Source organism: Chiloscyllium punctatum, chromosome 3 (assembly GCF_047496795.1).
Source record: "Chiloscyllium punctatum isolate Juve2018m chromosome 3, sChiPun1.3, whole genome shotgun sequence".
Lineage (NCBI taxonomy): Eukaryota > Metazoa > Chordata > Chondrichthyes > Orectolobiformes > Hemiscylliidae > Chiloscyllium > Chiloscyllium punctatum.
Window position 1 is genome coordinate 73,110,469 of NC_092741.1, and position 25,098 is coordinate 73,135,566.

General features: G+C 40.2%; 1 protein-coding gene across 4 annotated transcripts in view; it reads left to right on the forward strand.

Moving 5' to 3' along the window:
- Nucleotides 1–24,504, forward strand: part of epha7 (eph receptor A7) — a 306,767-nt gene extending 282,263 nt beyond the window's left edge. For all 4 annotated transcript variants that reach the window (XM_072555071.1, XM_072555079.1, XM_072555088.1 and 1 more), the window contains 6 exons: nt 175–236; nt 2,281–2,490; nt 9,509–9,658; nt 14,423–14,616; nt 16,264–16,419; nt 22,248–24,504. In XM_072555071.1, coding sequence (XP_072411172.1) covers nt 175–236; nt 2,281–2,490; nt 9,509–9,658; nt 14,423–14,616; nt 16,264–16,419; nt 22,248–22,362 — 887 coding nt within the window. In that variant the 3' untranslated portion in view covers nt 22,363–24,504. The remainder of the gene's footprint in view (nt 1–174; nt 237–2,280; nt 2,491–9,508; nt 9,659–14,422; nt 14,617–16,263; nt 16,420–22,247) is intronic.
- Nucleotides 24,505–25,098: the final 594 nt, after the last annotated feature.

The window sequence follows — 25,098 nt, forward strand, 5'->3', positions numbered from 1 at the left end:
ATTACTTGTAGCTTTAAGTGCTCCCTAATTAATATCCTGGAACTACAGGCAGTTCCAAGAATCCACTGCATGCTGCACCAAGCACTTTGGAAACTATCAGATTTATCAAATGAAAAAGCTTCTGCAGCTACCCAGAGGAACTTGACATTTACAGTAAGCTCCCTTTATTTGCAGGTAAACCAATTATGATTGTAATCGAATACATGGAGAATGGAGCACTGGATGCATTCCTCCGGGTAAGTGACACAACAACAGACTGCTATACATTTTTGAAAAGACATGTAATGAAAAATAATCAAAGACTTTGTATCATTTGAAAGAATATAACAGTTTTGTTCAGAATAGGCTGTTCAAGTTAAATTCACATCTGAAATATTAATGTTTGTTTGTATCAATATAAAAAAGTTCCAATTAAATTCACTCTTTTTCTATAAACTTTGCTAGTTATATAATGAATTCAAATGTCACTTATAAACATATTTAAAAGTTAACAAGAATTTTATTGATATTTATGAATTGTCAAATAGACAGTAAGTTAAAGGGAGGCAATAACTTCTCAACCCTCAGTAGCAACACATCCAGAAATAGCCAATTTCTAATAGTTTAAAGCTTGACCAAAACTTCATTTTTGTGCCCATACTCCTCTTCAGATCAGCTCACGTCAGACAATGAGAATGCTTATAAATAGAGTGAATGAAAATGATACTTTTAAACTGCTCAACAGCTCAACAGAGGCTGTATGTACAATTATCTAGAATCTTCTCATGGAATCTTACTATTGTTACTGCAAAAATACTGTTTGTGTGTTGAATTCATAGCTCCTCAGCGCTCTGCCATTTCAATCCCCAAATTTCTTAGCACGATCACCTCCTCAAAAAGCGGGAACAAAAATCACCATGGCAAGTGAGATAAACAATTTATAAACCACTTCCCATTTCTCTAATAGTAATAGAGAAAATGATTATGTCATTGTTGTAATATTGTATTATTTGGATACTGTTCCTTAATATTCATGGACAAATGACCAAAACATAATTAATGCTAAAGTCAGCCATGCAAATGTGTTTTTGGCACTGGTTGTACTTTGTTTCAATACTGTGCACTCCACATACCACTGCTGAAATGACCATTCTTTTGAAGCTGTCAAGCCAACACCAATATCGTGACATATCCTGTTTCAGAGAGCCAAGTGTATGGTCCTGAATTATATGTTCAACACACAAAGAAGCAAAATGCAATGCCATCTCTCACTCCTAAATATCATATTTTCTAGCAGTGACATACCTTATCTTTTACTCAGATAGAATTCTTACATTGGTGGCAGCTTGTCAAAGCTGAAAATAGCAACTTCTTTATCAATGACAACATGTCCCATCTTTAAAAATAGCAGCTTCTGCTCCATGCATTAATTCTGTCCTCTCATGTGCCTATGCTTTCCCCTCCCCCCCCCCTCCCCCGTCAAGTATTAGTGCCTCCATCAGTGACTCAGCCTGCCCCTCATTTCCCAGCTGCAATGGTGCAGTCGGTTTTCCATTCAAGTTGCGGTGACTCTCATTAGTCAATCCATTCAACCCCACACTCAGGTACAAGTAAACGTTCCTCTGCAGTGTCATGTGTAGATCTAACACAAATGTATGGTTAATTGGTAAAAATCAGAGCTGACATTAAGGCACTTGAGTCATGCAGCACCATGGTTCTATAAATAGTTTTTTTACCCAGCATGCAGTCTGTAGTCACAGCTTCAGTATTGGACATGTATTGAGCAGGGCCTGAGCATCAAGAATAAGAGTAAATTACTTGGACAGTGATTGTGTTTGAGCATGAAGGGTGACCTAGGTATAGAATGTAGAGAAGAATAAAACAAATAATATTGTTGGAACTTATCCAAAATTCATTTTATTTCTGTTTATTCTAAGAACTCTTTGATACCTACCATGAATGTGACACAGTCTGATAAAGATTGAATTTAATGTCCTATCTGAACAGCAATACATTAGCCCTTCTGTGCAGTGTAAGCCTAGGTCCTGCACTCAAATCCTGGAGTGAGGCTCAAAATAAGAGCTTTCCGATTTGTTGGTCATCAGAGTGCTATCAAGCTGCCAAACCTGAGATTAACAGTAAAGGCTTACAGTTTCAGTTAGTTTTCTCTTTCAAATGCATTATTCATTAGTCACTAATCAGACAGGAATAAGGTCAAGATTTGATGTGATGCATTAATAATGTGCTGCACAAAATTTATCTTTCAAAGGTTATATGTGTTCATTGCTTTTACCCCATTAGAAACACGATGGACAGTTCACGGTGATTCAGCTAGTGGGAATGCTACGTGGAATTGCAGCTGGGATGAGATATCTCGCCGATATGGGTTACGTACACAGGGATCTAGCGGCTCGTAACATTCTGGTCAATAGCAATCTTGTATGTAAAGTTTCTGATTTTGGTCTCTCAAGAGTTGTAGAAGATGATCCAGAGGCCGTCTACACGACAACAGTAAGTCCAGTGCATCACACGATTTGTTATAATTCAGAAAGCAGTTCACTATCTACACATATTTTCCCATCTCTTAAAGTTTACTATCTGGCTCTCATTCACAAAGCCTTGGCCTGTTGCAGTCTAGCCTGTTCTTGATGACACAAAGCTATCAAACAGCAGCTGTGTTATATTTTTAGCAGGGAACTGCCAGGGTCTGATCAAAGGCCAATTTAAAACCCTTGTGGCACTGGATATTAAAATGAGTGACTGTAAAACCAGTTCACCTTACCACGGACAGCGAATTGCCAAAATCATAACTGACATTCACCGAGACTCATCTGTCAATATCAGAACACAATATTTTTTAGCTGTCTTCCTGAGATTTGTTCAAGGACTTTTAGGGTTTTCAGAGGCTACTTCATCATTCTCGCTAACTTATTTATTGGGTGATGAAGTCATATTGTGATATGATCTTCTGTTTCTGTGTACATGTGTACGCTCTTTGGATTCACACAGTAGCACAATTTGATGAATTAATTAATATTCTCAATAATGATCACTAAGTGTTATGACACGGGGTAAACTCTCCTGCTTAATTTAAAACCAGCAACACAGAAAAGATTTATCCCGTGTAAAAATTCGAGTGACCAAGGACTATTTAAAATAAAATTAACTACTTTATTTCTTAATGTATAACAGAGAATAATTAACTAGCAACCATTTACCATTCCTTACTCTAATCTATCTGTTACCTTCGCTTCTATAATACTAGTCTAATAAAACTCCCAATTAAGATTTACAAATCAATACTGCTTATTTTAAAACCAGGCAGCTGTGCGTTCTTGTCTTCAGATCTTCCTGTGTCTTCTTTTCATCTGGTTAGGAATTTCTGCTTTACAGATTACTGATGGAAAAGGTGCCTTTTTAAGAGAGCAATTTTTCAGGCAGTCTGTTTACATACTAGATCATGGCAGTTCTCCTCCAAACTGTTCAATTTTCCCCAGTTTTTTACTCCAGAGCATGGGATTGTGTCATTGGTTTTTAAGATTGTCAATGTACTCAATCCAATCTTAATTGGAGTTTGTTTTGTTTCGGGTATAATTTAAACTGATTGGCCAAATTCGAATTTGCTTTTGTCTCCAAGCAACAAACTATTCAATCAAGTGTTACATTGTTACATTTTTGAGTACACTTGTTACTGGGTCTGGTAGTTTTGCTGCTTTTTACTCTTTTAAAGGTATACCCACATCTTCACAACACTAAGTTTTTATGAAAGCAACAGCATAATTTAGCAACAAAATTTTGTTGTTTCCAAATTAACTGATACACACTTCAACATGTAAAAAACCATCACCCGTAGCTTACCTTCCATCCACAGACTGGTAAGGCCACAGTTAATTTTCACTACATGTACACAAAGTTGAAAGTTTTGAACCAAGCTACGCTTTTAACTGTATCTCAGTTCAATTTCAGAATTAAATTTAACAATTAACATAGCGTCCACTATGTTAAAATTCTTTGCATTTTTCCCCATATAGGAAATCCTGAGCATATGCATTCTACTTACATGTAATTACTTCAGTCACTTCATATTTTCATGGCTTCAATAGTTGAAAGTGTATTTGATGACAGGTTTAAAGCTCATCTCCCTTCTTTTCAGTCTCCCCTCACTTTCATCACACATCTCTATAGTCTTTCTCTCTCTTCCATCTCACTAGCAGCATATCTGTCTCTCCCACTGCAGCCTTCCTCTCCCACTCTAACCCAGCAGTCTTCCAATCCTGCTTCATCCACTGTCGCTTCCATTTCTTCCCCACAACCCCTCACATTAGTCTTCTGGTTTCCCACAGGCCCTATGTAGATTGCCTCCCTCTCCTCACCACAGCCTGAGATCGATAAAATAGGTGTTTCGATGAAAAGGCAGATCTACCATCTTCCTCTCCTGCTGGCTCCTCAACCCTGCTCCTGTAGGCTCTGATCACTTCTGCAGGGGTTCCCTAAATAGTTGCTACTCCTCCAATTGCAAGATTTTTTTTCTTTTTTGGAAGAGAAACAAAGCCTGTAACTGGAGGAGCAGCGAGCATAATTGCGCCTATCAGCAGCAGCAGAGGAGAGAACGAGCCTGTGATTGGAGAAACAGACCATTACTATTTCCTTCTGTTCTGCTCTGAATCCAATTGGTCTTCCCTGTGTGTGTGCTTTCTCCCGGTTGATTTTTTTTGAGACAAATTCACCTGCAGCCTCCATGTTATTTGAGCAATGGTCAACATCTGCTGACTTTGTAACATCACATCCACGGCCTCAGAAATTCTTGTTATCAGTCACCCTGACTTCTCAAGTGAGCAGGATTCCAAACTTCACCAGCACAATGCTTTGACAACTGCTAGCTTGTACTATATCCTACTGAACTATCACTTTCATCTTTGGCAACTTTCATTATCCCCTGCCTTACAAGCAAGTCCATGCCTTTTAGCCTCTCTCACTCAAACATGCACATCTACTCCATTCTTCTATTAATTGCAGGGCCTGTAACCATCTTAAGATATCAGTTTTGGATTTTCATCCAAAGTCAATTTGCCTTAATATGTCTCCTACTTTTGAAGTTCTCCTTGGAGCCTAGTTCTGAACCAGGTGTCTGGTTATTTTTCCTTGCACTTCCATGGCTAAACTCCATAATATGCCTTGCAACAATTTCTGTATTAAAGATGTCATTTAGAAGCAGGTTGCTATGAGAAGTAACCTTAACTTAGGATGGATTAAAAAGTGTGAAATATATGGAAGTCTGTTTCAAAGCAGCTGTGCTTTTCTCACTTTTTACCACACATAAAATGTTTAATGAAAATTAGCCTTGGACAATTAATGAACCAATGGCAATGTGGTTAATGTTTAAATGACTTCAATTATAGTGTGGAGTAGGAACAGAAGAGCTTCAAAAGGCTCATGGTGGATACTTTTTAACAGGTCTTGAATTTTGCTTTTATTTCCTGAGTGGCAGAAAAATAAGTCCAGAATTGTACTTTTTGATGCCAATAAGGTTTTTAACTTGAACTTTTCTAATTGGAAATAGGAGCTTGAGCTTGTTCATGTTTGGCATCTGCATGTGATTGTAAATGTGCAATAAAATGGCATTCACATATTTCCCTGTTCATGAATTAGCCTGTCATCAAAATCACTTGATGTATCACTGGCTCATAACAGGTATGTTATCCTATACCTGAATGCACACAAAGTAAAATTAAGTTTACTTGGTCTACTTCAGCTTGAAACATGTGCTGAATGTTACCTTCTCAATAAATTATGATGAATCTAAACTCCCTTTAGCAAGATTTTACAGACAATTGTAATTTCCTATTTATACCACAGTAATGATCAAAGTCTGATGAATAAATGCATAAGGGAAAGGTTGAAACGCAAGAAAGATCCTGGTAAAGGAGAATGCAAAGAGGGGAGAAAGGGATAAGACTTGGGAAGACGAAGAGCAACTTAGGAAATTGAAGTGTCAAGAAACATAAAACAGTTTGTACAGACACAGAAATTAAAAATTGAAGGTTGTGATGGCTAGGACACAATCACAAGCAGTGGTCAAGAAATAGCAGTAATGTTAAAAAAAAATTGTTTCAGATTGTACCAGGGAGATGTATCAAATGGAAACAACTAGAAAATGTGATTAAAAAGACATAACAACATTAAAAAAAGGAATAATATTAAATAAAGTTAACCAACTCAAAAAGAGAACTAATCATCTGGCTAGGATGGATTACATCTGTGTACTTTAAAAGGAATTAGGAAAGATATTACAGAAACATTGTTATAGATATTTAATAATGCATTTAAAATGGTGTTCTGTCAGATGACTATTGGACATTAAGTTATTTTGCACCATGTTTAAGTAAAGGGAACAATGTACCCAGTGAATTCTAGACCAGTCATTTAACATTGAAGATAGCAAAAATAATGCACTCCATATTAAAGGAGAAAATAAAGTGGTGCTTTAAACACAACTTTCTAATCAGAGCTGAGGATGCTACCATCTGAGCTGCTGCTGACACTCAAGGAGCGTATTGAAAAGTGGTAAAAATGAAAAAAAAAAATTAGCCAGCTTGCCTTCATTGCTCAGACCACTGAGTACAGGAGTTTGGATGTCATGTTGAAGTTGTACAGGAAGTTGGTGAAGCTGCTTTTGGAGTACTGTGCACAGTTCTCGTCTCGCTGCTGTAGAAAGGATATTATTGAATTGGGGACGGTTCAGGAAAGACTTACCACAATGTTGCCAGGAATAGAAGATTTGAGCTATAAGGGGAGGCTGAATAGGCTGGGACATTTTTCACTGGAGCATAGAAGGTTGAGTGATAATCTTATAAAGGTTTATAAAATCGTGAGAGGCATAAATAAGGTGAATAGCAAAGGTCTTTTCCCTAGGGTGGGTGGGTTCAAAACTAGAGGGCATTTTTTAAGGTAAGGGGAGAAAGATTTAAAAGGGACCTGAGGGGCAACTTTTTCACACAGGGGTTGTTCATATGTGGAATAAACTGCCTGAGGAAGTGGTAGATGCAGGTACAACTACAATATTTAAAAGACACTTGGGCAGGTAAATGAATAAGCAAGGTTTAAAGGGGTAAGGGCCAAACACAGGAAAGTGGGGCTAGTTTACTTGGGAAACTTGGTCAGCATGGATGAGTTGGACCGAATGGTCTGTTTCCATGCTGAATGACTCAGTGACTCTATCATTGTGTACGCAGGTAGAGTGTTAGAGACTAGGTAAGAAGAAATAAAATAGATAGAAAAAAAATGAAGCCTGTGAATTGTGAAGTAGAGTTTTCAGAAATAAGAGTTATGGAGAGATGCTAGACTCCTGATTCAGTAAAACAGTAGTGGGAATCTAAGCATATGGAGGTCAGCAAAGAGCATCCAAAATTGAATTGCTGATATAACCAGTACAGGCTGATACTAAAATCCATACTCACTGCACAAACATGTTGAGAAACAATAAGCATGCTGTCTATGTATGTCCATTCATTGATGTCTTGCATATACCACTAGCTGCTCCTATTCACCATTCCCAGTGAATTCTGGGGCTAGGAAGGGCGATGATCTAGTAGACTGCCTGTGGGAGAGAGCTGGAATTTAAGACAGAGCCATGGTCTCAATAGTGCCATTGAAAATACAGATGATCTATGACACCAAACAATTAATTTGTAAATTTATTACACTGTCTTTCAAATGAAGATAATGCATCATGTGGCATATTTCTCTTATTCATGCTTTGAGCAATTATACGAAGGAAATCTGTAAAGCTCTGGTGCCCCATGTTACAAGAATCAGAGTCTGAAATGAAGAATGAACAAGAAAAGGATCAGATCCATTGTTTCAGTATTATTGAAACTTCAAAAGAAAGAAATATCTATATAAGTTTTTTTTTCCCCTTTTCCTTGAACTCTACTGGACCAGAGCTGCTCTGGTAATGTGTGCCAACACAAAGCCTCTCTACCTCATTGTGCCAGGAGTCAAAAATGGGCTACGCATTGACCCTTAACATTTAAATTGCCAAAATGTCAGAAACTGGGGCTGATGCAGTGTTGACGTCAATGGGATTATGTAGTTCTGCTCTGCTTAAGATGTATCATTTATATAAATTATTTGGATGTGAATTTAGGAGGAATGGTTCGTAAGTGGTCAGATGACATCAAAATTGGTGATGTAATGGACCTTGATCATCCTGCTGGGCTGAGAAGTAGCAGATGGAGTTCAATTGAGAAAATGTGAGGTGTTGCTTTTGGCAAGACAAATCAGGGCAGGATTTATGCAATTAATGGTCAGGTCCTGGGGAGTATTGCTGAACAAAGAGGCCTAGGACTGCAAGTTCATGGTTCCTTGAAGATGAAATCACAGGTAGACAGGGTACTGAAGAAGGCCTTTGGAACACTTGCCTTATTGGTCAGTGCATTGAGTATAGGAGTTAGACTGTCATATGGCGGCTGTACAGGCAGTTCTGCTGTAATGAGCCTTTCGTTAATGCGAATTGGCTGTAATGCGATTGGTTGAATAGGAAATACTTATTCTAAAACACAAACTTTTAAAGTGTGTGTTGGCTCTAACACAATTGCATCGCCAACACTTTACGTGTTTTTGTATTGCACGATTTTTGTATAGTGTAGGGTTGCACAACAGCACAACTACCACATAATAGGAGAACTACCTGTACAAGACATTAGTAAGGCTAATTTTGGAATACTGCTTTCAATTCTTGTCTCCCTGCTGTAGAAACGTTAAACTTGAAAAGGGTGCAGAAAAGATTTACAAGGATTTTTCCAGGGTTGCAGAATTTGAGCTATAGGGAGAGGCTGAATAGACTGGGGCTATTTTCCCTCGAGCATCAGAAGCTGAGAATAGAGGGAACCTGATAGAGGTTTATAAAATCATGAGGGTTTGGATAGGGTGAATAGTCAAAGTCTTTTCCCAGGGTAGGGGAGTCCAAAATTAAAGGGTATAAGTTTAAGGTGGGGAGGGATAGATTTAAAAGGCACCTAAGAGGCAACCTTTTCACACAGTGGGTGGTGCGTGTATGGAATGAGTTACAAGAGGAAGTAGTAGAAGCTGGTACAGTTACAGGATTTAAAAGGCATCTAGATGGGTTTATGAATAGAAAGGGTTCAGAAGGATATGGGCCAAATGCTGGCAAATGGGACTGGATTAATTTAGGATATCTGATCGGCGTGGATGAGGTAGACCAAAGGGTCTCTTTCTGTGCTGCACATCTCCATTACTGTATTTCAGTTCAAAGCCTCTCAAGAATGTAGGATCCGAAGGGTATGAAGGAAAGCAAATTGCTTTGTGTGTATATTTCCAAATTGAACCCTTTGGCAGTATTGCCAAAAACATAACTTGAATTCTGGATTTGAGTACATTAAGCCTTTCCAACTCCGTGAATACCTAATTGTACCTACATGCAAGCTTGGCATTTTTAATGTCACCAAATCAAAGCAGGTTTAAAATTGGGCTTGGACAATCTTTGACAATCTGTTCTTTGTTCACCTAGGGAGGTAAAATTCCAGTACGGTGGACTGCTCCTGAAGCTATTCAGTACCGTAAGTTTACATCAGCCAGCGATGTGTGGAGCTATGGCATAGTAATGTGGGAAGTAATGTCCTATGGAGAGCGACCGTACTGGGATATGTCCAACCAGGATGTAAGTTACTCTTTATCACTGATGGATCAGTTAGTGCTGCACTTTCTTTGTGTACACTAAGAACCAGCTTCTTATTGAACTACTGGTTAACAATCTGCAACTCGAATGCAGAGTAATTGTTACAGATGCTGAGTACTACAAGCTTAAGAGAGAAAATCATCGAGGGAGGAGCAATGCACCTCTATCAAGCTGATTTTTAATCAATGTATTCACTTGTATAAATAGATTCCAACCATATGTCAGGCCCCTGATTAGTCTTTGCTAAGGAAAGAAATAGCAATTAATTCAATGAAGCTCACACTCTTAAAAATAATTGAATTATTTCTCATTGTAAATGCAAGTCATTTCATGATTTGTTAGCTCTGTTGATTGAGATGACATACATCAAAGACAAGTTCTGTAACACTGACAAATAAGAAGTGGAGGAGCCTTTGTATAGCATAGCAAGCAGCTCTGTTCTGAGAGAGCAACATCAATAGCAGGCACACAGTTTTCTCACTATCACCATTCATGACCACAACACTGCTGACCTCGACAAATCAGAAGACCTTGTAGATCCTGATTTTGGTGAATCTTCAAAGACACAATCAGACTGAGTATCCAATGTGTTGACCTCCCAATCTCCTGGGGCACGAAAATGCATGGCATGCAGTAACACAGTTACTGCAGACACATGTCAACCAGCACGCTATGGAATAGGAGAAAGTGAGGCCTGCAGATGCTGGAGATCAGAGTCAAGAATGTGGGGCTGGAGGAGCACAGCAGGTCAGGCAGCATCCGACAAGCAGGAGAATCAATGTTTCGAGCATAAGCTCTTCATCAGGAATGAGGCTTGTGGGCTGGGGGGGTCTGAGAGATAAATGAGAGGAGGGTGGGGCTGGGGGGAAGGTAGCTGAGAATGCGATAAGTAGATGAAGGTGGGGAGAAGGTGATAGGTCAGAGAGGGGGGTGGAGCAGGTCGGTGGGAAAGACAATGGACAGTTCAAGAGGGCGGTGCCATGTTGGTGGCTTGGGACTGGGATAAGGTGGAGGGAAGGAAAATGAGGAAACTGGTGAAATCCACATTAGTCCCGTGTAGTTGCAGGGTCCCAAGGCGGAAAATGAGGCACTCTTCCTCGAGGCTTTGGCGATGGAGGAGGCCCAGGACCTGCATCTCCTTGGTGAAGTGGGAGGGGAAGTTGAAGTGTTCAGCCACTGGGTGGTGGGGGTGGTTGGTGCGGGTGTCCCAGAGATGTTCTCTGAAATGATCCGCAAGTTGGCGAACTGTCTCCCCAATGTAGAGGACACCACATTGGGTGCTACAGAAACAATAGATGACATTTGTGGAAATATAGGTATATCTCTGATGGATATGGAAGGATCCTTTGGGGCACTTCTTGCAGTGGCAGGCAAAGATGCCGGGAGTAGAGTGTGGGCTAGTGGGGGGCGGGGGAGGGGGCGTGGATCTGACAAGGAAGTTGCAGAGGGAGTGGTCTCTCCGAAATGCTGATAGGGTTGTGAAGGGAAATATATCCCTCAAGGTGGGGTCTGTTTGTAGGTGGCGGAAGTGGCAGAGGATGATGTGATGTATATGGAGGTTGGTGGGTGGAAGGTGAGGACCAGGGGGATTCTGTCCTTGTGTTGGGAGGGGTGGGTTCAAGGGCGGAGATGTGGGAAAGTGTTTGGCGACGAAGGAGGCCCAGGACTTTGGCAATGGGCTCCCTCCCATTTATCTCTTAGTCCCTCATTCCTGATGTAGGGCTTATGTCCGAAATATTGATTCTCCTGCTCCTCAGATGCTGCATGACCAGCTGTGCTCTTTTAGTACCACACTCTCGACTTAGCACCCTATGGAATGTTGAATCGAAAGGAGAGTGTCGTACTTGCATAGGCTCCTAGTAGACTCTAAAGGAGAATCTTGGGTTCCCATTTGCATTTTGCTTTTTAACAATCCTTTCTTAGGATGTGAGCATTGTTGGCTTCAGCCAACATTGATTGCCCATATTAATTACCCTTGAAACATTGGTGAAGACCCAGCTGCCTGAATCGTTGCAGTTCATGTATTGAAGGTTTATTCACAATCTTGTTAGAAAGGAGCTCCAGGATTTTGACCTAGTGACAGTGAAGGATTGGTGATATAGTCCAAAGACAGGATGATGTGTGGCTTGGAGAAAAACTGCAGTTGGATCAGTGGATAAATGCCATTCAAATGAGCTACTTAGTTCTCAGTGGTGTTAAGCTTCCTGAATGTTGGAGCTGCACTCATCCAAGCAAGTGGAGAGTATTCTATTAGTCTCCTGAGTTGTGCCTTTGGCGGTAATAGACAGGCTTTAGGGAATCTGGATGTGAGTTACTTAGGGCAGGATTCCTAGCCCCTGACCATCAGTTGTGGTCACAGTACAGTATTAATATGGCAGGTCAGATTCTGTCTCTGGTGAGTGGTGAGCCCCAGAATGTTGTTCGTGCAAGATTCAGTAATGGTAATGCTATTGAATGTCAAAGGGCAATGATTCAATTTCCTGTCATGCTGGAGATGGTTATTGCATGGCACTTGTGTGGAACAAATGTTACTTACCACTTACCAAGTCAAGTCTGATTGCTGTTCAGTCTTGCAGCAATTAAGGAAAATGAGCATGTCCCATTTTGGAAACAAAAACAGAAAGTGCTAGAAAAAAATCAGCGGGTCTGACAGCATCTGTAGGAAGAAATCAGAGTTAATCTTTCAGATCCAGTGAACCTTCCTCAGAACTGAGGATGAGTCACTGGACCCCAAACAATTAACTCTGATTTCTCTTCACAGATGCTGCCAGACCTGCTGAGCTTTTCCAGCACCTCCTGTTTTTGTTTCTGATTTACAGTATCCGCAGATCCTTTGGTTTTTATGTCCCATTTTCGGTACTGCTCCCCAGACTAAACATAACATCACCTGATAGGTAATAGGTCTTGGTGATAAAGGTAAGTTGGTGTTAAAGTAAAGGAGAGGATGGATGCTTGGCAAAGGAGCAGCAGACAATTCATTTCATTTTCATTTCCTAGTCAGAGCTGACTAAGAAACTTCATTCCCTGTCACCACTCCTCCCTAAGCTTTTGCTGGATTCACCCTGACAACTCGTGAGGTAACTTCAAGGTCACAGCTCCCACAGCTACCTGGACGACACCTCCTGCCACCCTACCTCCTGTAAAACTGCTATCCCTTAATCTCAATTCCTCCCCCTCCACAGCCTCTGCTCACAGGAGGACCAATTTCACCATAGAACATCCCAGATGGCCTCCATTTTCAAAGACCGCAATTTCCCCTCTCACATGGTCAACAATGCCCTCCAGCTCATCTCATCCTCTTCCCTCACCTCTGCCTTTAAACCCCACCCCTCCCAGTACAACAAGGACAGAGCCCCTTTGGTCTCACTTTCTACCCCTTGACCTCCAGGTACAATGCATTATCTTCTGCCATTTCCACAACCTACAAACAGACCCCACCGCTAGAGATATAGTCTCCCGCACCCCCCGACCCCTACCAGCATTCCGCAGAGACGTTCCCTCCATGACTCCCTTGATAGGTTCATGCCCCCCACCAACATACTCTCCACTCCCGGCACCTTCCCCTGCTACCGCAGGAAGTGTAAAACCTGCGCCCACACAACCCCCCCTCACCTCTGTCCAAGGCCCCAAAGGATCCTTCCACATCCGACAGAGATTTTCCTGTACCTCCACACACGCCATCTTCTGTGTCCGTTGCTCTCGATGTGGTCTCCTCTATATTGGGGAGACAGGATACCAACTTGCGGAACGTTTCAGAGAATATGTCTGGGACACACCCACTTAAACAACCCCACCGTGCTGTGGGCAAACACTTCAACTCCCCCTCCCACTCCACCAAGGACATGCAGGGACTGGGCCTCCTCCACCGCCAGCTTCTAGCCACCCAATGCCTGGAGGAAGAACACCTCATCTTCTGTCTTGGGACCTTCCAACCACACAGGAGCAATATTGATTTCACCAGTTTTCCCACCTCCCCTCCACCCACCTTATCCCAGATCCAACCCTCCAACCGCCCTCTTGTTCTACCTACCTGTCCATCTTCTTTCTCAATCCTTTCCACCCTCCACTCTGACCTATCACCATCGCCCCCCCACCTTCATCCACCTATCGCATTCCTAGCTACTTCCCGCCCAGCCCCATCCCCCTCCCCCTCCCATTCACTTCTCAGCTCCTTTGGGTCTCCTCCACATTCCTGATGAAGATCTTCTGCTTGAAATGTTGATTCTCCTGCTCCTTGGGTGCTGCCTGACAGGCTGTGCTTTTCCTGCGCCACAGTTTTTGACTCTGATCTCCAGCATCTGCATTCCTCACTGTCTCCTAACTTCAAGGTCAGTCAGGTCTGCTTCCTCTTCCTTGCAAAGGGCCTGGTTTTATTCACCAGGTTGATTGGCAGCTTTCAGAACCTTTCTCAGGGTGAATACGGTACCAAGAAGAAGACATTTCAGAGTTGGCATGGCTTCCTGGTTAAAATAATATCAATCACTGTAAGCCCTGATATATGAATGGCTTGCTACTTTAAACCACTATTTGCTGCTTTCAGCTAACAAAGTAGAGATAGCACAAGAGCATTTTTCTCAAAAAGAAACAAAGTTTTTCACTCAATATTTTAGGGTTCAAATTGGATTTGTGTACAGCTTGTAAACTGGATGTGAATTATCATTATGCTGTCAGTAAATTTTAAGCAATCGTTTGTTTTACCCACCCGTGAGTTCACTTCTGCCTGTACAATGTCCCTTTCCTGTTTAGGTAATAAAAGCTATTGAGGAGGGTTATCGCCTCCCTGCTCCCATGGACTGTCCACCTGGCCTCCATCAGCTGATGCTCGACTGCTGGCAGCAGGAACGCAGTGAGAGACCCAAGTTCGATCAAATAGTTGGGATCCTGGACAAAATGATCCGTAATCCAAACAGTCTGAAGGTTCCCCAGGGTACCTGCAGTAGGTGAGCATGAGTCGGTTGTACTGGGTTCCAAGTAACTGAAGGGTTATTAAAATATTAATGGCACTGTTGATCACTAGTGAATGAGCTCTATCTACAATTTCCAAGGTATTAGGTCAATCATCATAGAGGACCTTAAGAGGTGGCATGCAAGCTTTGGGTCATTGCCAGTGAAACCTCAGATGTGATAAGGCACTCATGGGGCATAATTGCCTGGGCATGGAGGGAGAGGACTTCGCTTTGAGATTAGTATGGTGGTAGAGTCTCCAAATCCCATCGCCTTCCCATCTCACCAGAATTACGTTTTCCCCGCAAAAGAATCCACAGACGACATTCTCACTGTTCTGCTAATTGAGACCCTCATGTGGCTAATTGACTGATAGAAAGACTTTTCTCAGAAGGTGTGTCACAGATAGCTCACCAGTTTCATAGCTGCTTGAAAGATCCACACTGCAACAGGAAGGTTCTGTCCATTGTGTGTGTATGATGGAAACAAAAGAATGTACGGAGGCTGAAGGAATGTGATCAAAAATATTAAAAACACCACTGACCTTCCATTACCACTAAAGTGATTGCCTGTTTTATTATGTTATGCATACACTGGAAATAAATCAGAGTCATTATTGAGTGGGACCATTTGTAAGGTGTCTGAACCAGCTGCTTGGAAACAATATTTAACCCCCTTCATGCTCTAGGGTAAACTCACTACTTCTTAAAAAAGGCCATTTGTTCCTCAGTATGGTAGGGTGATAACATATTTCCAGATACAAAAGTCAATGGGATTTCCCAAGACTCTTCTTCCAGAAACACTGGTAGAATACAACTTTAAGGGTTACAGTTTTGTCCGCTAATCTGATTAGCGATGGTGGGAAAGACTCATATTCAGTGGTCTTTTTACATATTCCATCTTACTGTCCATTGGTGTCTTACTCATAGAGTTGCTGAGAAGTGGATAAAATTAGACTAAAATCAGGGCTGACATGTTGAGGAAGACATTACTAAGATACCTGATGAACATAATTTTACCTGGAAACTTATGCTGTCTGTTATTCATCGTTTGCTTTATACAACTTTCTTCAAGAATGTAACTAATCAGAGTATTTTGTGACATTGTTTTTTGTTTAAATGCACATTGATTTATTTATTGATTGAGAACCTTTATCCTTGCTGTCAATGTTGAATGTTATGTATGTTGTAGAGTTTTGATTCCACATTGTCTTCCCTTTCCATGTTGCACTGCACATCAGCAATGTTTGAGCACCCTTCTAATTGTCAGTCTTCTTATGCCACTAATGAATATCAGAAAGGAATGCAACTGAAGGGTTACTAAGATTGAGTTTAGTCTTGTTCTTACCTGATAGCCAGATGCTGTTTCTGTACAGCGCAGTTTAATGGGTAGTGGTCAGGAGTAAGAAACCTCGCAGTGTATGTAGTCTCTCTTCATACATAACCATATGTTTACAGATTAGTCCGACAGAAGTTATATGTGTTGGAGGGTCTTGAGGTTCACTTTACATTTTAATATTCATAATTATGTAATTTAGCCCATTTATGAGTAACACATTTTATGATGTTTAACCAATAGAAAATGCAGTAATGGTTGTATATATTAGCTGTGTTCATGATTATTGTTTCCCCTGTCCTTTACAGGCCAATTAATCCTCTTCTAGATCAGAATACACCTGATTTCACATCCTTCCGCTGTGTAGGTGACTGGCTGGAAGCCATCAAGATGGAACGGTACAAGGATAACTTCACAGCTGCAGGGTATAGCACATTGGAATCCGTAGCAAGGATGACCATTGAGTGAGTTCATCACTGAAAAATAAACCACTGACTGTTTCAGTTTGATTTGATATGGCATGCTATTGCTATTTGTATTGAAAAGGAATGAAAATAAAGCCAATTGTTTTTCATTCAGTAGTTGTTTTAGGAAATAGACTATCTGGGGCAAGACCACTGGTTTTCAATAAAATTGGGTGGATGTTTTCCTAAAACATCAGTTAAAAATCCCCGGTCTCTTGTGATAAGAGCAGTATTTATTTTCATTACTCATAATAGACTGTGCCAATGATCTTAGGAAATAACACTCCTTTGCACATTGCAGACTATGTTATTAATTTTTCATTTTTACAATGATAAAGATGGGATTGCATTATGCAGACCCAAAAGACTTAAGAATCCCGTGCAATAAAATGTAATTTGATTTTGTCTCTAATTTGTTTGTTTTGTTTTAAATTCAGCTCCTTATGCCTTAAATCTAATTAAAAAGAAAATATTTTAAAAGCAAGCTAGCAAAATAAGCAAAAGATGGAAGAGGCGGCTGGATAAAGCTAGGCAAGAGTGAGGACTGCCGATGCTGGAAACCAGAGTTTAGATCAGAGTGGTGCTGGAAAAGCACAGCAGGTCAGGCAGCATCCAAGGAGCAGGAAAATCGACGTTTCGGGCAAAAGCCCTTCATCAGGAATAGAGGCAGGAAGCCTCCAGGGTGGAGAGATAAATGGGGGGGAGGGGGGGCTGAGGAGAAGGTAGCAAAGAGTGCAATAGGTGAATAGGAGTGGGGATGGAGGTGATACGTCAGAGGGGAGGTTGGGGGAAGGTAGCAAAGAGTACAGTAGGTGAATGGAGGTGGGGATGCAGGTGATAGGTCAGAGGGGAGGGTAGAACGGATCGATAGGAAAGGAGATTGGCAGGTAGACAGGTCATGGGGACAGTGCTGAGCTGGAAGTTTGGAACTGGGGTGAGGTGGGGGGAGGGGAAATGAGGAAACTAGTGAAGTCCACATTGATGCTCTGGGGTTGAAGTGTTCCAAGGTGGAAGATGAGGCGTTCTTCCTCCAGGCGTCGGGTGGTGAAGGTTTCAGCAGTGGAGGAGGCCCAGGACCTACTTGTCCTTGGCAGAGTGGGAGGGGGAGTTGAAATGTTGGGTCACGGGACGGTGGGGTTGATTGGTGCGGGTGTCCTGGAGATGTTCCCTGAAGCGCTCTGTGAGGAGACGTCCAGTCTCCCCAATGTAGAGGAGACCGCATCAGGAGCAATAAATGTAGAGGATACAATAAATGACATTTGTGGAAGTGCAGGTGAAACTTTGATGAATGTGGAAGGCTCCTTTAGGGCCTTGGATAGAGGTGAGGGGGGAGGTGTGGGCACAGGTTTTGCAATTCCTGCGATGGCAGGGGAAGGTGCCAGGAGGGGAGGGTGGGTTGTTGGGGGGCGTGGACCTGACCAGGTAGTCACGGAGGGAACGGATTTTGTGGAAAGTGGTAAGAGGTGGGGAGAGAAGTATATCTCTGGTGGTGGGGTCCGTTTGGAGGTGGCAGAAATGTCAGCGGATGTCGGCTGGATAAGGCTGTTGAGTGTTGACAAAGATTTTACAATTAATTTGTGGCCTAATATTTTTGTTCTGTATTTTACCACAAATATTCCAACATGGTAACTGTCTTGTCAAAGTGCAGAGTTGTAAACTAGTAATAGTGTACAAAAGTGAATAAAATGCACAGGAGCTAAAATTAATCATAATACAAATAAGATGAAAGCTTAAGGCCAGATTCTCATGAAATCATGAAGATTATCAAACATCTTAAAAATGGTGGATATTATCTGGATCTAGAGACCCAACCCTATTTCCAACTGATCCAGTTTTTACCAGTGAGGGAATGGGAAAGAGATGTGAAACGAAAACAGAAGTTGCTTGAAAAGCTCAGCAGATCTGGCAGCTTCTGTGCAGAGAAATCAGAGTTAATGTTTTGGGTCCGGTGACTCTTCCTCAGAATGGGAGAGGTATGTGACTAATTTGAGTGAATCCCTAACTCAGCAGAACAATTCAGTGCCGAGTTTAAACAGACCATGGTTTGCTTTGCAACTACCTTATTCCACGATGTGACAAGCACAAACTTATGGATAGACATAAATGCTTACAAAGGGCAGACATGATATTGAGAACAGTTACACTGTGAAGTTACTTAAATCCCCAGCCTTTTTAAAAATTAAAAATGGTAGACTAACTGGGTGAGTGAAAAGGTCAAGAAAAATGACCTCACAGTTACAGTAAGCATTTGTTGATTTTACTTTACGACATTGTGATGTCATTATTCATTTTTGGCTGACAACAATTTCACAGATGTGAAATAAAACATCTACCATCTCCATTCATTGCTCCTAGTTTACGCATCTATGTAACTGTATTTGTTGTCAGCAACTCTAATCTGCCCTGACCATCCAGCTAATTTCAGTCTATATGGAGGCAGAGTTCCTGATATCACAGAACCTATCCCTTTACTTTATCCATGGTAGAGTTCATTACATTGTGAGTCAGACTTGACTTTTAGCAGAGAATTGAAGAGGAAAAGACTAGGATCAGTAATGGTGATCACCAAGCTCTTTGATTGCAGTAAAAACTATTTGGTTCACAGATGCTCTTTTAAGAATAAAGTCTGCTGTTCTTACAGGCTTTGGCTTATATGTGACTCCAAACCCACAACAATGTGGTTGACTACTTCTTGCCTCTGAAATGGCTTAGCAAGCCATTCAACTGGCAAGAAGGTCATTCACTCTTATCTTCTGAATAGTGACTTCTGGCTGGTCAAGTGACAGTCTTACCCACATTCCATCAAACTATTAAATAAAAGTTCTCGTCACTGATATTAGGCTGACTCAGATTTATGCCTCTTTTCTCTGCATCAACTCTAACATGCGTCAGTTGTCTGTAAATAGAACAAATTCAAATCAATGTCATTTGCTGTTTTCTGACTCCAAAACATTCTGATATTTTGTGCTGTTTACATCCATTAAGTTGATGTTATGATTCATCGTAATCTTCCACATGTCCTTGTGCCTTTCTTCCTCTTCCAATTTTCTTTTCTTTCCGGTTATTTCTGTCCATGGCATTAAGAGTTCTTTCATATCTTGCCCAAATGGCTGCAATTCAAATACATAGCTTTGTAATGACTATTGACAAGCTGTTCAGCAATTACAGCCAAACTGAATCCTATTCTTACCTGTTATCATGCAGTCTTCCTCTCCCAGCAACCCCAGGAATAGTAATCAAACAATTTCCTTTCTCGTTTTGTGATACTAAAACCTTTTTTTCGAACGTCATTTTTATGCAAGCTACACTCAGATAAAAGTGCAAGCCTTGGATCTCAAGTGGGTCGATTTATTCTGCTTGTTTCCATTTGACATGTGATTTTTCCAATGACCTATCTATCGTGGGCAGACATGTATTATTGTAGCAAGGACTAGGACTGAACACAGGGTATGACAAGTATCGAAGAAAATGCTCAGAAAATTCTGCAACAGCCACAGCTCTAAAAACCACATTTAAACGACATCTGCATTTACACTAAAAATTGTCATCAGATTTGAACAATCGTTAAAAGATTGAATAGTTAATTTTCATAAAACTGAAGGACAAAATGGAATAAATATAAAGCTAATAATAGCCATAAGGGTGGAAGCAGAAGAAGCTTTGGTATAAAATCTTAACTGTTTGTTGGTTATGGAGTTGGTTTGTAAGTGGGGTGTAAGTTGAGGCAGTGATGATAGAACGACATTCTAAATAGATGAGTAAACATTTAGTTTAAGTCATGATTTAAAAAGGTCACAACTAAGATCCTGCAAAACAAAAGCTTGAAAGGAAAAATCATGTTACTTTTTCTAAAGGAGTCAATTAATGTTTTTCAATAATATTAAATACAGTACCTCCAAATCAATACAAGCAGGTCATAACTAACACATTGATAATTATCTTGGGTAGTGTTGTAGAACAGCGGGACCTAGGGGTTAGGGTACATAGTATTTTGAAGTTTGTATCACATATAGACAGCATGATCAAAAAGGCATTTCGCACCCTTGTCTTCATTGCTCAGTCCTTTGAGTAAGGGAGTTAGGAAGTCATGCTGAGGTTGCACAGGACATTGCTGGGACCTCTTCTGAAGTAATGTATCCCGTTCTGGTCACTATGTTTTAGGAAGGAAATTGATAAGCTAGAGAGGGTTCAGAAGAGATTCACCAGGATGTTGCTGGGTATGGAAGGTTTGAGTTATAAATAAAGGCTTCTGGGACTTGTTTTACTGAGCATAGAAGGTTGAGAGCTGACCTTACCTAGCTTTATAAAATTATGATGGATATAGATAGGGTTAATGGTATCTGTCTTTTCCCTAGGATGGGGGATTTCAAGACAAGGGGACATATTTTTAAGGTGAGAGGAGAGAGATTAAAACAAAAACACGAGAGGCAATTTTTTTACACAGAGGGTGATGCGCATGTGGAATGAACTTCCTGATGAAGGGACAGATGTGGACTCAGTTACAACATTTAAAAGGCATTTAGATAAATCAATAAATAAGAAGGGTTCGGAGAGATATGGGCCAGGAGCAGGCAGGATGGACTAGTTTAGTTTGGGATTATGTTTGTCATGGACTGGTTGGACCAGAGGGTCTGTTTCCATTCTATATGACTCTGTAAGGAAGACATTGTAAGATAAATTGTCTCAATTCAGCATTGTGCTTGTTGGGAGAACATAAAGAGAAATTGTGCACCAACAGCTTATAACTTTCTATTCGTTAAGTGACGGGCTGTGGGTGTGCAATCTCCTGATGTGTGTAAATGTACTCGAGGAACACCAACATGGAAAATTTATCCTTACATGTCTTAACATTCAACAAGCATTTGATGAAGTCTACTGAATAATCTTATGGCTCCAATAAAAGCAAGGATGTTGTAAATTTAAGAACAAATTATGTGGATAATGGAAAATGGGAGCAGTTATTAATAGCAGCATTTCTGATTGGACAGTGTGACCTTTAAACGCTGCAGGGATTGACTGTTAGTAATCACTGTTGTTCATAATATGTATAAATGACCTCAGTGAGGGCATTGCAATTAAAATCTTGTATTTAGAGATATTTCCAGTTTGTCTGGGAAAGCAGGAGGATCAGTTTTAAAAGGGTGAAATTCAAAGTGACCTGCAGACACAGCCACTGAAAAGTGAAATGGCGAGATGTGTTTAATGTTGAGACATTCAAAGTGATGTAGATCAGTGGGTAAAATAGTAAATATGATTACCAAATGAAGGAATCAAAAGCTGACAAAATACTTGGCAGTGCTCAGAAATTCAAAGCAGGTGTTGTAAAGGCAAACAAATTGCTGTTGTACAGATAAATTTAGAGGATAAGTATGCTCTTTTTCAGGGTAAAAAAAATAGGTAGCAGCATGTGTAAAATGATTAAAGAAGTCAATAAAATTAATGAAGGTCTTCAGGAGACTGAAACACAGAGTCTGTGGTGCTATCAGCCAACATTAAGCTATGAGCTAAATCTAACCTGAAAGTCTAACTTAGGTTTGCCATCAGGTTATTGCAAATTTTCTGAAGGAGGTTGCTGAATTAGAAGGCATTGGGAAAAATTTAAATTGACACAGGCATTTGCACAAGAGGGAGATGCTAATAAAAATGGTCAGTAAAGGACATGTAAGAGGATCCAATTGGGAAAACAACCTTGATGCAATGAATATATGCATTTCATTTCTACTTTCTGATCGCCTCCAATGTTATTATTCTCTTTCAGAAGTATAGTTTTAACTTAATGTATTGCATTCTCCTTGCATTGTTCATCAATATGCCCTTCTGTTATACAGGGATGTACTGAGTTTGGGAATTACATTAGTTGGCCACCAGAAGAAAATCCTGAGCAGCATTCAGACTATGAGAGCCCAGATGCTGCACTTGCATGGCACAGGGATCCAAGTGTAGATCATTTCTCTCTTCATGCAAAGGGAACAGACTTTCTGAAAATTTGGAGGAAAGTCCACCATCTGCTGCTACGTACTGTCAGTACCAACATTCTTCTAACTTCCTTCCTAATGTGGATCAGAGATTCAAGGGAAGCTGTGCGACAGTGTTCCTCTAAGCCACCTAAAGAGAAACAAAGAGGATGTATAACAGTACATAATGAGAGTGGCTGGAACATGCACATTATGAAGAAACTACTACCTGCAACATTTAGAACTTTATACAAAAACAAAACAAAAGAAAAACATTGAGCGTTCTAACCTTTTTGTCTACTGGGCTTTTTAAAAATGTACATATCAATTTACATTGATTATATTTGTGAAAGGCATCCACCATATTATGGTTAATCAATTAAATTGTTTTTGAGATTTGTGCTTGCTGAATGGTGTTCATTCAGCCGTCTTCTCATTCCTGACCTGCAACATTGGGCAGAAGCCAAAGAAGGTTGTCCCTGTCCTAGACTCTTAATTAATCAGCAACCCAACTCTATCTTCCTCATTTATTTTATACATTTGATTTTAAAACTTCTGTGCCACTTGTAGAACCAATTAGTTAGAACCAATTTAGTTTAAACTTAATAACTTTTCTTGTTTGGTATATATTTAGCATCCTCAAACATTTCCACGTATTATTTATTAGTGTCAGTGAAATTATTTCAATATACTACAAGCAGAAATTTGCCCGTTCCTAAGCCTTCCATTGTCCCTTAAGATTTTAGTCAATGAGACCTCAAAATGAGGTTCACGTTCTTTGAATCAGATTTTTGTTTTTAGTAAATACAGCTAGTCCAAGTCTCAGGGCATGGTACTTTAGCAAATATATTGATTGCGAAAACATTCTACCTATAAAATTAGGAAGAACTGCATAAAAACACTGCAGTTAATCATAAAATGAATGGTAAAGGCAGGCATCCCGTTATTAACCTGATTTGGCCAGCCTTAGATGAGAGAAAACCATGAAGTGCAAAATATAATGTCAGATAAAGGAATGGATGAAGTCTTGTGTTTGACATTAGGTAATGAATTCATGAGTGAGTTATGGGGACTTAGGGCATAGAATGAATATGGATCAATCCAAAGGTCCTATGTAGAAGGTGCGAATCCATGGGAGGATCTAGAGATGGTTGAAGCAATCACGTTTATTTAACTCTGATCAGAATGTCTTCCCTTAGAGGAATGTGGGGCAAAGTTCACACCCAGGAATTTGTGATTGGCACAATCCTACAACTCCTCTATTCATTAAATCTTTCTCACTTGTGTTTTTACTCAACCATAGTAGGGATGATGGTCGCCTGGTCAGCACTGACTGTTAGAGGATTCCAAAGAGTGGAGCTGTTTAAGTTGATTTTGATTGTATTATGAGATATCCCATGGCTCAAATCAGAATTCTTCTCTCATCTACTTGTGTTGTGGGATGTGAACGCTTTTATGTAAAAGTTGTAATTTATTTATACTGTCATTTTTTACACAGGTCTGTCTGTAGTGAACTCAATACACATTGAAAATGCACTATATTTTTCTATTTCACTGACAGAGAATCACAGACAACTCATTTATTTTCAGTTGTACATAATAAGTAAAAGGAAAATCACATTTAGGACCAAAGAAAATTGTAGAGTAGCAAACATTGTCTAAAAAGAAAAGTTCTGAAGAGATGCCGTTTTTCTGACCTTTTCAGATCATGTACAGTGATTTTATAATTGTGTTTTTCTCATTTTTGGGGGTGTTATGCATTCTATTATTTATTTTTATTCGTTTCAGAAACAGTGGCCCTGACTTTCTGCAGAGGGAGGGCAGGCGGGAGGATCTAAGAATGATTTATAGGAACACTAGGAGGAGCCAACAGTAGCTCAGTGAAACAATGCAGAAGAAGGTTGAGGTTACAGCTTCATTCTTTTTGAGTTAATGGGAAAAGACTAGCAGAACTCCCACAGAATGTCAGGAACCAGTATAATTTCATAACAACATTTTTTCTCGCCAGAATTTGTTGTACTCTGTTAACTCAGAATGTGTATAAATATTTCATTCGCTTTTTCGTGGTTATTTTGATGGTCTTATTTTTCAATTCTTTGTAAAAGACTGTAAATATATTTTTTGAAAAGTGCTTCCATGATATCTAGTGGTTTGATTTTGGTTGTTATATTGTACTTGTCAATGGTTATATTTGACATTCTATAATCCCGGCCGTAATAAACTGCCACCATTAAATAAACTATTAGTTCAAAAAAGAATTAAGGAAAGATTTTAGATAAATGTAAGTCTCATGAATCAGGATACCTGCTCCAATGTATTTTTTTAAAGTATGGTTATAGAGAAAATTACGTGTTGTGAGGTTCTATGAACAGGAATATTATAGCTCGATACTATCTCGTTGTAATGTTGATTGAAGGAAATTACTGGCTAAGGTACAGGGAATAATTCTTCTGTCCTTTTTCAAAATAGTGCCATGAGGTCTTTCACACTCACCTTGTAGACGAGGTGGGCCATCAGTTTGATGTCCCATCCAAATGACAGCACCTTGAATTCTTCAGATCCTTCAGTAATACACTGGAGTGTCTGTTTCCTATTTTTAAGCACAGATAGCTGGAATAGGGTTGGACCTAGCAACATTGAAGCAGAAAATAGGTTTTGTGATTTTCTGGGATCGTGTTGGTCCTATGCGATTTGATTTTTTTTATTGTCACGTGTAGTCAAGTAC